The 15,143-nt window shown below is 37.3% G+C and overlaps 1 protein-coding gene across 3 annotated transcripts in view; it reads right to left on the reverse strand.

Moving 5' to 3' along the window:
- Nucleotides 1-1,301: 1,301 nt before the first annotated feature.
- The window catches only part of LOC116795958 (ubiquitin-conjugating enzyme E2 E2), a 206,148-nt gene continuing 192,306 nt past the window's right edge, over nucleotides 1,302-15,143 (reverse strand). For all 3 annotated transcript variants that reach the window (XM_032706133.1, XM_032706125.1, XM_032706116.1), the window contains exon 6: nucleotides 1,302-2,077. In XM_032706133.1, coding sequence (XP_032562024.1) covers nucleotides 1,980-2,077 — 98 coding nt within the window. In that variant the 3' untranslated portion in view covers nucleotides 1,302-1,979. The remainder of the gene's footprint in view (nucleotides 2,078-15,143) is intronic.

Below are 15,143 nucleotides of genomic sequence, written 5' to 3' on the forward strand. Positions count from 1 at the left end.
CAAGTTGTATGGTGGAGGCAACTCACAAGTGAAGCACATACACCAGTATTGTCCTGAGAAGGTGGTTCTGGCTCAGAGAAGTCTGGGTTTTGTGTTTTATTTTTGAAATATCGTTGTTCTTTCATGTCTGTATTTAGGGTCTGTTGGCCTAAAAATGTTGTATGGCTGGGCTTGTAAACAGTTGGCTTCTACAAACACCAGAAGATTCTCTGTTTGCTCTTATCAAGAGAATCTGATTATTTCTTTGACAGCCTTGTGGTTCTTGGGGTGGTAGTTATCAGACCACCTACAACAACATCAACGTTCAACTTTTCTTCATGCAGAGGACAACTCACCAGTGGACTGAAGTTGAATGTCTCTTCAGTTTGTTAGCAAATGGCCAACAGAAAAACAAAAGAGCCTTGAAATGCTGAGCAGTGCATTGGTGGGTGTAGAGGCCCTATGGTGTCACCTTGACTGCTTTAGTTTTCATGACAGTTGAACTGGGTTGGAGTGTAATGGGATTGGGTCTCCCTGTATGTTTATACTGACCCTGTTGTAATGTATCTTTTTAAAGATAAGATCTTCTTTAAACATAAGAGGTAAGGAGAGAGGGGAGAGGGCAGGCAAGCACTGTATAAAGCATCTGTAACGTTTAATTACACGAGACAGGGATTTTCCAATATGCCTTGCAACACAAAGAACATTTAGCTATCAGCATCACAGTATATATTTTCTAAATCACAACACCCACACATTTCCTTAGCCAAGTACAAGTTTTCCTTCCATGGCTGCATATCTAAAATTAGCCTGAAGGTCAAATCTGAATAGAAATACCCTTACTATTGAACATGCTGGGAATGATTGGTGCAATGGGCTCAATTTTCCCATCGAAAACCTTCATTTATTTTTTTAAATAACAGTAGCTTTTACAGTCAAGGAGCTTGGAGAAAGGCAAAATGAGGCCTGCTGTATAAAATCAACATCAGTATTCTGCTTTCACTGCAAGGCTATTTTTACAGCCAACTATTTTAAATGTAACAAGATGGATAAAGTGAAGCCATAGTATAAAAGATGCAGCATGAGGCTTCTGAATAGCAAGGCTGAGCATAGGCACGTGAAAGAAAGGCCTTAACATTTGGAAAATGTTTGTATGTGACAGATATACACAATGAAGAATTCTGAGTTAAGAAATGCATTGTTGAGAAGAAGTGAATAGTTCACGTCTAAAAATAGTTGTTTAACCTGCAGTTGTATCAGTTGCGCAGTGAGGACTGCGCAGCCTATACTGCACAAATGCAAAAGCACTGTCTTGCAAGAAGTGCATTTATCAGCCACAGTGTTTTATTGAGTGCTTTAATAATACAAGTGTACATCAACTGATCCACAGTCAAAAGTGGCAGGTCCCTAAGAAATTTACAAGCACTTTTTTTTTTGTTGTTTTTTAAGTAAATCAAAATACATATTAATTTGTTCAACGCAATAGCCTTTTGTGTGGGAAACAGAAGGCTAGTGATAAACACAGTCTTAGTAATGCACAGTGATTCTTGATTTTAAGCTTTTATACAAAACTTGTTCCCAGTAGCATGCACCCACCATTAAAGACTTCAGTACAAAAAAATAACCCTAAACACTACATTTAAGTAGAAATGAGATATAATTCTGAATTTTTTTGTTTTCCCCAAAACCACATGAAAGAAAAAAAAAAACAATCCCACACATTAATACAAAGCTTTGTGATAAAGCTCTATACTATTACAGATCCAACATTCTTTGCACTGATAACCAAAATTCCCTGTCTACATTTGAGGGAAACAACTTTCAAGTTAACAGAACAAAAAACCCCAGAACAAATAAAAATAAAACAAAAAAAGAAAGTAAGGACAACCTTTTGTCACAAAATGGTTCAAAATTTAATAAAAAATAAGAATGAAGGGAAGGGCTATTGATGCACTTAGTGAATGTGCTTGCACAGGTCCAGCAAATCCTAGAGTAGGTTCCTATGTGGCGTATCGCTTGGTCCACTGTCTGGCCATTCTGTCGTGCTCTGCTCTGTTAGTCATATACTGAGTGGCAATGCTTCCAACCAGGGGGTCAGCTGAAAAGGAAACACAAAGCGTGAAATACGCATCAGCCTTGAAGGGATGAAAAAGCTATTTTTAGATCCACATTCGTTCAGTTCTCTTAGGTTAAACCGTAAGAACAAGGTGCCTACATATGCTAGCCTAATTTTGAAAACCTGAAAGGAAGATGGGGAGAAGGTGGCTTGCAATTAGCTATACATTTCTGTTAAACATAGAACTGAAACAATATTCTAAAATTATACTTCACAAAAAAAAGTTCCGATAGTTTCATTTTGAGCTAAAATTCACTTTCAGATGATGTAATTTATTTATGGTATTAGATTCCCATAAGTATATATATTCTCACCTAAGAAGAGGATGGGCTCTAATTCTATTATCAGGTTCAATTTTTTTTTAACGCTTTTAGCTTTAAAGCATAAAGAAATATAAGGAATTAAGGTAGTAAGTACTATTTTCAAAGCGACAGAAGTTAATTCCAAACTTTGGAATTGTTATTTAATTTAAGGGATCTTTCTGAGCATTCATATGGCCAGAATGCTGCATGATATGGTCTGAATCTCCAAATACTTCACAAATAATTAATCAAAACCAATCAGTCCCCTAAGAAAAACAAACCAAGTCAAGACATTCCCATAAGTGATTGCATTTAATCAACATTTTTCTCTTTCAGATACTTTTCTCAATTTAAAGCAGACAAAATGTATAGAGATTTTTCCTTTTTTGAGGGAAACCCATACTCCTGATAATTTTGCTGCAACAGTAAATTTTCTGAGATTGTACCATGTAAGTCCAGAGGCACTGATACCACACTTTTTCCTGACTTAGGACAGAGGAATATGACTTCTTCTGAAAGCTAGGTAATAATTAGCTTTGTAGTTGACTGAAGATGGTGCCATTGAACAATATGACTCTTAGCTTCCCTGGTACAGTTGTCATCTGAGTGTGGTGCTTGTACTATTAACCACTGAAATTCCTTGGACAAGATGTCAGATGTCACTCTGCTTCTGTAAAGCAGAGTAAATCCGGGCTTTTTTGTTTGGTTGTTAATGATAGGAGTTTATGATAGGAGAAATATGTTGATTTAGCCAAAAATCAATTGACTGGCATACTGCCAACATCAACAAATATTAGTAAATAATATCTAATAAAAAATCTTTTGGTTTGCATGCATATCCTGCACTTTCAGGAAGAGCCTGTGATTTGAATGTAAAGTTTACACTTTCTAAGTTAGTAAGGCAAGTTATCACTGTGACTGCAGTGTACTATGTCCCTGTAGTCTCAGTCCTGTGAACACTTACTGCATTTTAATATAACCAGGGAAGGTCACCGAGGCCTGAACTTGACTATTTTTACATTCGTAAATGTCCAAGAAGCATATCTGATCTAAGATCCATTTTAAAAGTTGTAGACTAGAAAGTATATCACATTTAACTCCTCGGCCAAGGTGGAAAAACTACGTAGGGGATTACCAGAAGGATTTTGTTCTGTGCAAATAGGAGGCTAATAGTATATGGGCATTTAAGCAGTGAAAAGATATCCATGGCAGGAACAAGGTTTCAGAAGCACTGTAGGGTAAATAGGGAACTTGGGCAATAGGAAAGGGCAACATTTTCTTCACAAAAAATTTAGGGAGTAGCCACAGGGAAACGTTGTCATAGTGTAACAGTAGTTTGGGATCAGCCTGACAGCACTGCTGTGAACTCCCACACCCTCCTTAGATGCAACGCCACTGCGTAAAGAAACGCTTCTGGAGACCCATGGAGAAATGGAGCCTAAGAGTTGAACTTGAAAGGAATCCTTGAAGTAAAATTTGACCAATGTCCTGGTTTTCATACTGTTGGGGAAGGTGGTGTTCAGCCTCTGAGGCATCTGGCTGTGATGGGCTGCAGGACATTATAATGTGGGAATGTGGCATCTTGAGGTTTAGTGCACATTTACAGTGCTGCCTCTAAGATCTTTACAAAGCCTTGCATGAAAAGTGATGTGCTGTGGTAAAGATTTACCCTGTTCAAATCTGAAGGTTTTTTATGTGCAGGATGAATGTTTCTGCGAAAGCATGTCTTTCACATTAGGAAGTGTAAATCAATTTCTTTGATACACTCCAAGGGTACTGAGGATCACATCATCATCCCCAATCCTTGATGATAATTATAATTGTTTCCTAGTGTGGGTTTCCATGTATATCTCCTTCTGGGAGGAAATATTTCAACAACATACATATTTAGAAGGCTTTGGAAGGTACAGGCTCTTCCTCTCACTTCCTCACAGCATGGGAAGGTGTCTCCTCTCTTTTGGGGTGAGAGAATCAGTGAGAGGAGTTCTTGGTAAGAAGGTGTGGAAATCTGTTCAAACCCAGTAATGTAGAGAACCGGGCTGTTTGTTTATCCATACGTTCAAGCCTTTGTCTTTGCAGTATTTTGTTTGGCAGCTGAAGAAAGAGTGGAGGTGATGGCCTGCAAGATGCCTGAGGTCTACAAAGCTTTTATTGTAGGTGTGCAAATTCCCACAGAGTGACCTGAGAATCAACTGTCATCTCAGGTGGTTCCCCCAAGCAAGTGTCTCCTTCCATTGTTGTCTGCCTGTATGAAGCAGGTCTGTGGAAGCAAACCACTTGCTTGCTGTAGCATGAGTGGGAACATCTGCACTCACAGCCAGCTGCCAAGTGAATGCTACTAAAAGGTACTCTCAGTAATAACGGTAAAGACATTGTTTTTTTCAATTTGGTTAAAAGTTTTTTAGGTACAATATTGAATAAAAGAACAAACCCATAATTTGGCAAAGCCACTTGCTTGTTTGAGACCACAGACTGAGGAAATAGAAAAATAGTTACTGACACTGAGGCCCTGCTATTTCAAATCTCTATCAGACAGTCTGAAGGTGTGTTGTCATTACATGTAGTTACTTATGAGGATTTTAAAAAGGACTCTTCAACAGATGTTTGAAGAGCTGGCTTATTTAGCAGTTCCCATGAAGGCATAAAGCCATTAGGAGCCACAACTGCTTCGTTTGGGAAGTTGGGACAGATGGTGAAGAGGGAAATTTAAACTTCAGATCAGAGCCACCCAACCAGTGGCACAATGGCCAATTCCATGCAGCATGCTACATCTGTGCCACAGCATCTAGGGACAGCATGTGAGCTCCAGAAATGCCACGGATTCTTCCTGAACCTGTGTGGGCAGTTTCAGCCAGCTGGCAGGCCCAAGGAGACAGATCTCTCAACCCTTCAGGAGTCATGAGTTACTGTTGTTACACAGTTCACTGGGATGGGCCATAAAATGAAGATTACAAGATAAATTGAAGCACCTTAATTAAAACAATTAAAAGATTTAATTCTCAACATGCACGAGCCTTGGTTATAGTGTCCAAGTCCTACAAAATATCAAGTATGAGGAAGAAATCTCACAAAATATCAAGGAAAAAACAGCAGTTATCATTTACCCCCTAAACTATGTAGCACATGGCTGAGCATCATGTGGTTCTCAGTTGGGCTGCACTGTTTGAGGGGTATTGTGAAATCTCCATCAGTAAGGTCAAATATGTATTTATAAAACAACCACTGCATAAACTATCTAATTAAGACATAAAAAGGAATACTGGATCTCAAAATTCATACGGGCATTTTTCCCATGTTTCCATTTCTCTTTACCAAAACCTTTTTCTTATTTTCCATTTGTATATATCTGCGGTTTTATTCTTGATGTTAGAAATTTGTTTCTGTAACTAACAAACTGCTTGAGTTTTATTTTTTTTTTTTTAATAAGTAGCATGATTCATCATTGAATCAGAGTTCATTTTACAATTTGACTCCAAATGGGACTGTGTCCAACTGACAACAAAACCAGGTGATAGGAATACAAAGCTATGCCAGAAATGTGTTACCAGAACAACCTACTGAAAGAAATTAAAATAAACCCAAAGTAAATTAACAACAATAACAGCAAAACTATGCAACTGCTGGCCTGGCAGGAGGAATGTACTCTTGGTGCACCAGATGCATGGTGGCTGGCTTGCGAGCCGGGATGGCACCCCCTGTGCACAACTCCTTCCCTGCCGTGTGGGCAGGCATGGGCTTCCCGGCCCTCAGGGTGCCGGTGGCTGCCAGTGGCTGTGGAAGCCAGGATGAGGCAGAGTGACTGTGTGTGGCACTCGGCAGCACTGGAACCTGGGAGCAGGTTTGTGGGTGGCAGTGGCTGTGTAGCCACCGTAAGAAATTGTGCTGTGGAATACACTCTCAGCCCACCAGAGAAGTTGCTGCAACTCTTTGGACCTTTAAAGTTTTGTAATTTACTGTTCCTTCCAGTCCTAGACTCTAATTTCTAAAAATCTGCCCTAGAATGCCTCTATAACCTTGTGTAAAGAAAAATTTTTATCCCATACTCTGATTGGCTCAATGTAAAATATTAACACAGCAGGAGTTACAGCATCAAATTTCATGTTAGAGGACAGTGGATGAGTAATGGAAACGTATAAAAAAAAGCACCATATTATACAGGCAAAGACAGAAGCTATGGTTCAGCGATGTAGTTTACATTGAAAATGTCAATCAAAAGACTTAAACTATGAAGAAAAGCTTCTGGATGATTTATAGGAAGACTGTAGCTGCTAAATCCCTCCTCACCTCACCATATGTAATCCTCATGTTATATCAGAATTCATGAAATTGCCCTGTACTTACGTGGATTTGAAGGCTGGGTGAGCTGGAGCTTGTCCCTAGCTTGAAAAGGTTGGATGTGCTGCTCTACGCCACCTTATCATTTTCTTTTGCAGCCACTTAGTATGACTGTATAAAGAAGAACATTTGTGTCTCATGTCTGCTGTAGGGCTAATCAAATTTACAGCCCAATTCTAGTAAGTTAATGCTATTGGGGATTTGGATGAGCCGAGGTTTGGTCATTACAAAATTTCAGCTGTGTTTAATGCTAGTTAAACTGCTTTATCATTCAGAAGACAGACTATAATTCTTCTTTAAAACTACTTTTCCCCCAAATAAATGAAAATATATTGCTATACTGTATTTTTCTCAGCTTGTATTTTTATAGCTATTTCTATGTCAGCAAATAGCAATTTCAGAGCAGAATTCATCTCCTGGGCTTTTCAATGCTCTTTTAAAAATACAGCAAACATACTCTAGTGAAATAAAAAATGGAGATGGTGTGTTTAACAGCTCGATTTCAATGTGCCTTCTCTGTCAGCCACACAGTATGCAATGAAATTCCAATTGGTAATGCCAACATGGTTAAAGAGACACACATTTAGACTTAAAACATACATTATGGGTGTTTGTATGCATTTTATATATTTTTTATGAGCATTTATAAAGTAGAATCATATTTCTAGTGAAGTATTTTGCAGTCTTAATAGAGAACAGCTGATGGAGCCAGTTATTGCACTACTACAAGTGGGTCCTCAGAAAGATTTCTGGAACACCTTAAAAACTAAAAAAACCCCACAGCCGTATAAAAATCTCACAGTTTCTTTAGCCAAATATTTACAATGTTTTGGTTTTTTTTTTGGTCCAGGTTAAGATTCAGCTCTGTATCAGGGGGAATTCAAAAGAGTTGGCCTCCAGCTGAAGAGCAGAATTAAAGTGGAAGGATTTCCAAAGGTTAGATGTAATCTGAAAGGTCTTATTCCTTCTGAACTATAAATGACTCCATCCTCATTGCTGTGAGAGGCATCCCATTGACAGGCTCTAGGGAACTACCTGTACTGAAATATCAGTCACCAAAAATTAAATGTTAAATTTAGAAGAGCTTTAGGAATACATAATACTATGGAATACTACATTTTCTTTCTTTAGAACAGCCTCTCTTTCCAAATATTATACTGTATTTCTTTTTCAATTAAAAAATGTGGAGTGCTTGAGCTTTTTTTTTTTTTTAGGAAAAGTTGAAGTGTATGTCATCTACAGGATAGCAGCCTTGGAGTCATCTTTATAAAGCAGCACAGCCAGGATTGGTTACCCCAAAAACAAACCTTCCCAAAATAAAAGTTCATATTTTCAGTAACTACATTTTGTTTGGTCATTTCAGTGCAAATAGCAGTGCAGGATGTTCCCATACTGGCTTGCAGTGAAAGCCAAGATTTCTGAATCCAATTTTTGTCAGTTTTAATATTGTACCAACTTTTAAGAAATAGGTCCCAAAAGGCAAATTGAAAAAAAAAAAAAAGATTGGGGCAAGAGAAGAAACTAATAATTCATTGAGACACCAACTGTCATAACAGCAAACACTGACAGCTTGCTTCACACCAAAACCACCCTTAAAATTAATTAAAAAAATACTTAATATCTAATTATACTTTTTTATGTTGTTTTCAGTGGTATCCAGGCTAGTGCTATAAAAAGACCAGTCAATAAAAACTGCAAAGGCAGTGTGAGGCATGCTATACCAAGTACGTCACAGAACAATTTAATACTCTGAGAGGAAGGGAATAAGAGAAGATTAATTGTTTGTGAGTAATTTTATTTATAATGTCACTTTGCCTTGGGAAGTTTTCATAGTTAACCACACATCACCTGTTTTAAACTTAATGAACTCCTAGAAGACCATGTCAAGGATACTGTGTGTCTTGACGTGGAAAATGAGATATGTGAAATGCATCATAGTGTCCTTCAGTGATCTTAGAGCAGCAGTGTTGCTCTCTTTTGCTATCATTAATAATAATGCACAGACTAAGTAATTCTTTGAAGGTAAAGACAGGTGGAGTAGCACACTGAATTACTCCACTGACTTTTCACCTCTGAAAAGAGTGCTGGAAATCAGGGCACAAGTGAAAATGAGTGCAGCGCAGCACTAATCCCTGTTTGTGCGGCAATAAAACTATCCTCGCGGTTGGGAGTCTGATCAACACACGCGTACGGACGGGAACAACAGAGTGATTCAAGGCAGAACAAAGGGCGGTAGCAGGGTTCTGAATTGCTTTACACAGCCTACAAGCTGAACTACAATTTATTTCTGACTTTTACAAAATCACAGTTCCAACTATCCATATAGAAAGTATTCAACAATCTGCGAGGCTCTTTGAAAGCGATACAGAAGAGTGATAAAGTGATCAATAAACACTGTAATAAAAAAGAGAACAAATAAAATGAATTGTTTCAGTAAAGAAAAATAATTATTAGAGAGGAAAGGAGCAAATTCGGGAAAGGTCTAAAGTCTACTAGGAAAAGAGTCAGTGAAGCTAATATCAACTTTTCAACAGAAATATGGCATATAATGAAGTCTGCTTCTTTTTTCATGAACTAGTTTTGCAGATTTGGTTGGTCACATCTCAACATTCAATAGAAAAATTCTAATGCATATAGAAAGAATGTTAAGTGGTCTTACAGTGGTGCTTTAGTTTCCCATGTGTAAAGCTGGACTAATGCTTTTCCATCACCCAGGCTATTCTGAGAATAAATATTGTAAAAATTGCAAGGTATCTGTATACTTTCGTAAATGTGGCTGTATAGATGTGTAGCACAAAAAGACAACTATCCATGACTAGACTCTAAATTCTGAGCTCTGTAGAATTGTCACAAACACATTTGACTGCTATTAAGTTTGTACAATGATTGCAGTTACACAAATATTAAGGCATGCATGACTTGATTACGATGTCCAAACTGTTGTCTGGAAAAAAAATGCTGCATATCTTCAAAAATAAAAGAGCTCTGCAAATCCAGTTTAGAAAACATCCATTTACTAACATATCCATTTTGTAAGCATGGAAGGAGAAATTCATTCCTCTCTCTCAACTTGCCTGATTGCTGTCAGGCTACCTACCACAGATCTGTGTGAAATATGAGGCTGCCTAAGAAAAAGATGTTTCAGAAATAAGGAGTATTATCTGGCCCAATTTTATTAACGCAGCTCTTAAAGGAAAGTGTTGGCAGTGATTCATCTCTGTATCTTGCCAAAGGAAATCATTCTTGTTTAAAGAGAAAGATTCTTTTTCCAGTTTTTAGTCAGATTTCTATAAACTTCACTGTCTGACTGGGAGTTAGCAGAGGCAATCGTGGATCAGTGAGGCACAGTGTAGCGATCTTGAAGAGTTGTCTTTAATTAAGGAAGAACATGCATCTATTAGAAGTACCAGCATGCTGGAACAATTAAAGTTCTGAAATAACACACTTCACTTTGATGCTTGGATGAGTCTCAATATTAAAAGCAAAGATACATTAGCAATGTATCTGCTCATAATAATGAACTCAATTGAGAAATAGTCATTGCTATTGGAAAAAAAATTATAAAAAGGTGTTAGCAACTATAGAACTTGATTTGAAAGACATTACATGGCATGTGGTTTGATAAAATTTGCAGAAGTTACAGCAATATGCATTTACCTTGTGGAAGCTGACTGTGAGTAGATAATAAGGAAACCACAGCCCCCAGACCTCAAAATGCTAAGACCCATAATGTAACTGGCATTTATCCATAGGGTCATAAGTCTTTTTTCAGAAAAGCACTGTGGATGTGATTTTTTTTTTTTGTGTCTGAAGATTCATTAAAGGAGGGATAGATACTCTATAGGAATGCTAGTGTGTTTAGCATTTCTTTCATCTAAAGATAAAAGAACCAGTTTTCTTCTGGGTTTGTCTCTTATTACTTCCCACTAATCACCTACTTCAGGCAAAGGATTGACCTATGGGTTTTACACATCCTGAATGAACAGTTTAATCACAAAGCAACTATGTGTAAAGCTATTCTCTGTGACTATGCTTTGTGCAATGTTAGGCATCCTATAGCCACAAGCACCAAAGACAGATTACTCTGCAAGAAAACCAGGAGGTCCAATAGGATTCCCTTACCATGTGGATTCCCAGAGGATAAGGAGGGGAGGAGGTGTTACTGCATGGTATGGTCTTTGGTGGCATTTAGACACTGAGAGGAAAATTGAGTTGTAAAGCCATCTTCACTCTTAGAAGTGTTTGAATGTGAACAAAAAATCTTCAACTTAAACACATCCAGATCATTTTAGGTCAGATGCAGAAGTCATCTGAATCCTCCTCTTTTATCTATCCCTTTATACCTTTATTGCAATTAATCCTTGGAAGCCTACATATGTTATGAATGCCGCTTATTTTGGTTTAATCTGATTTTCTTCTTCTTGTCCTATAAAATCTCATTATTAATTTGTCACATTTAAATCCAAAACTGCTATTAAGAATCCCATACGAAATGTCAAAAGAATACAAGAGGCCTTTATTTACAAAAGAGTGGGTTAGTGAAGAATTTTGTCCCTACTAAAGGCCTACTAAATAGGACTCCTTCATTGCCTAGGGCCTGAAATCCCTTGGCAAGTTGAACATCCCTTGGAACAGGAACAGGAACTTAAATGTGCCTTGCATGAACACACCTCTTACTGTTACCCAATAATGACACAAAAAATAGTCAGGTCTCTCCATTCCCTATCTACCCTTTCTCCCGGGGAACATGTAGAAGGAAGTCACAGCCTGTATCTGGCTCAGACATATCTAAGTTTATATCTTCATCCAGAGGTAGTGGAAGAAAAATGCATGGAAACTAATTTATTCAGAAGTTTTGTTGGTATGGCCCAAATGCTGTCTTTGATGGTGATGGCTTCTTGATTTTTCTGGACTGCAGGTATGAGTCATTTGAGCCTCGTTATGTGATCCAATGTTGTGGCCTCAGTGTTGCCACATCTGTGGTCCATACTGTTCTAGAGAAGGCATCCTAAAATGTTACTGCACTACAAATGCTGGGAATAAGTGCCATCTCTGCAGAGTGTGGGACAGGGACTTCTGGAGTCAGTCTCACTGCTAATGTGTACACTTGACAGGTTTCTGACAGTTCAGAGTGGTGAGGTCTGATCTGTCAAGCACTGCAGATTTGCAGCAATACTTGCCCTACCAAAAGAGGTATCCAAGGAAGATGCTTGTACCAACACACACTGGCTGAAAAATGTATGAAAACCAGAGTGCCATCCTGCCATGAAGACAGGGGCTGGCCACTTCTGGTGACACTTCTGGAGGCTGATCACAGAGGTGACATGGTACATTGCATGAAGGAGCAGGGTGGTGCGAGCTCTGGCAATGACTGAGGAATCAGCAGGTGAGTGAAAAAAGAATCCCATTTTAGTAACCAAATAGACTATCCACTTCTAAATTAACTTCAGAATGTGAATATAATTACATTTAATTATGAACAGGTTCTAATAGGACTAGAAGGAAGAACAGGTTAAACAAAATAACTAGCATTCATCATGTAGGCAGGTTTTGCTCCTGGATTAGTTGCAATGGAGTTACACAGCAATGCTGAAAAAAGATTGAATTTGTGATATTTTACAGCGATAATTTCATATTTAGTAACAGGTAAAATAACTTTACTTGGAAATCCTATCTTTCCTGCCTGAGGGGTCACATTGACTCCATTGCCATGCCTGACTAAATGATAATCACTTTGCAAAATGATTCCATGCATTGGCATAAAAAGCCCTAAGACTGAGCCGTAGAAAAAAGCTATACAAGGTAGAGATGGAAAAGACACGGAAGGTCATGAAGGCATTCCTTCTGCAAGTATAATACTGTGTCTTATAGTAAGTTTTAATCGATATCTTAAGACCCAAGCAACGAGGATTCCAGCTCTTGAGAATTTGCCTAAATCTAATTCATCTTGAAGTTGCAAATGCTCCGTTCCATAGAAGAGCCTTTTACCAAGCCTTATACGGATGGAAAATTCTACGAACAATTTACTAATCAGAGCTCTATTTCTGTATCCCATATGAATGTGAAATCTTACAGTACAGCCCATCCTTAAATTTGGGACAATTACACCATATATTTTGGTATTTAAGTAGCTGTCTACAACTCCATCTAATGCACCTGAACTTAATTTGCTGTGAAAATAGGGACTCTGAAACACATGCTGCATATAATTTGTTATATTTGTTGCCTTTGATAGATCTGCAAAACTGTAAAAAACAAACAACCATTTCCTCCTCCCCTGCTGAATAATGTAGAAAATTAGCCATGCAAAATAAGAGAGACTTGTCCTGCAGCAGTGTAAATCATCTCTGAAGGTAGAATCTGAATGACTCAGGAATACTAATTTCTGAAATTTTACTCAAGAAGATGAGAGACTAAATGATTTAACAGCTAGCACACCTAAATCCAGGATTCTAAATATTGCTTTTCAGGACTGACTCTACATTCTTATGGGGAATCTGCTAGCCAAATGTAGCAGACTTCTTTTTACAAGCTTGAATAATGTGGAACAGTGTGATTTCTATAGTGAAACAGGAATAATTGTATTTTAAGAACAGGAAGAATCAGTCTTAAAAATAGTTGTGCTAATCAGGGTCCTGAAGGTGGTTTGTAGGCAGTCAGAAATGTATGGCAAGAAAACTGAAAATCTGTCCTTGCCTTCACATTAAAAAAAGTACACAGGGAAAAAGAAAAACAACAATCACACCCCCCCCCCCCCCCCCCATTTAGTAAAATGGAACAAAGTCTAAATGAGAAATCTGGAGTACAAAAGCTCAGCAGGACTGATGCCACTTTATTCCATCTGAGATTTGAGCTATTTGTGCTAACTGGGAATAATGAATATTAGATTAAAGTATTATGACATTAGAAAATTCATGTGATGTCTAAAATAATTCATTTTCTATTTTTATTTATTTTTCCCTTAAATATATACAGTTTTATTAGTGAGAAAAAGATATCCAGTAGAATTGGTTAATACTGGAAGTGTTGTATCTACTTCATACAAAAAAAAAAGATTCCAATGTAATTAAGGACATGTCTGCGTTGGCTAGACAAAACCTGCATGAAACCAAGAAAATACATTTAAAGACTGTAAATTATTACAGGGTATTTTGAAAGTAAGAGACAGTTTAGTTTGTATCTTGGAACTCATTCAAATTAAACTGGAAGTCTATATTTTATATATGAGAAATAACTAAGAGCTTTATTTAAATACTTCAGATTGTTAAACATTTAACGTTGATGACTTATTTTGGTCTTGGTTCACAAAAAGATTTATTATGTGTATGTACCAAATTACCTATCTTCTCTCTGAGGTAATGGGTATAAGAAACCTGCACTGGTACTATTTTAAATTACACACGTTTATTGGAAGGAAAATGAATTGTAACCTTTTGTATTTGTACCATCCATCACTCATGCATTTTTTCAAGTACTCTTAATTTAATGATGGTTGAGCTGAAGCTCATAGAAATTCTGTTTCTTGAGCTGAAATAAACCAACTTCAAAAAAACCTGTATGTATATTTATCATACAGCTTTTATAAGCTCCATTAAAAGAACCCCAAAACCCAAAAAAGTCAGGTGCATATTTTTCCAGCTTTACTTCTGTTTTGTGATATGACTGTATTTTATATGTTCTAGAAACCCTTTCTGAGGAACAATAAAAATTAGGAACAGTTAAGGGTAGCGACAGGACTCTTTTCTCTCATGAGTGTCAATTACATCCCTTTATATTTATTTCTTGACAGAGGTGTAAAAAGCCTCTTTACTGATTTGTATTTGAGTCAATCTCTGATTTAATCAGATGCCATTTAATAAACTGATAGTTGGGTATTTTTATGTCTGAAGTTCAATTTTTCCCCCATCTTCTTAAATAAAAACAACACAGAAGCAGAAAACATTGAAAAGGACAAGAAGTCATTAGCAGCATGGTCAAACCTTTCCCACTTAAGAAATGGTTGAAATCTAAGCTTATTTCTTCTAGAAGAAACAAAAAGACAAAATAAGATGTGGCAGGTAATTTGGTAAAGAAGATTATTAAAAATAAAGTGGTCTTGCTTATCTTTTCTGTAGTAAGAAAGGAATATAAACGAAATGTCAACACATTAAGCTAAAAGGAAGAAGATGGTTCATATACCGAATAGTTAGACACATCCAGAAATATAGTGTAAGAATAATAAAAGGCAATTTTGGAAAATTAAAAAAGAAATAGAAAACTTAATAGCCATGCACCACCTGAGTCACCATTGCAAAGGCTGTTACTGCTCCTGCTTCAACACATAATCTGATTGTTAGCTGTGGTTCAGAGAGAATTTCCTTTCCTGTATATAACGGTGTGAGTAAAGTGCTTTGAGGGATTTTTACTCTTTT

This window comes from Chiroxiphia lanceolata, chromosome 1, assembly GCF_009829145.1.
Source record: "Chiroxiphia lanceolata isolate bChiLan1 chromosome 1, bChiLan1.pri, whole genome shotgun sequence".
Lineage (NCBI taxonomy): Eukaryota > Metazoa > Chordata > Aves > Passeriformes > Pipridae > Chiroxiphia > Chiroxiphia lanceolata.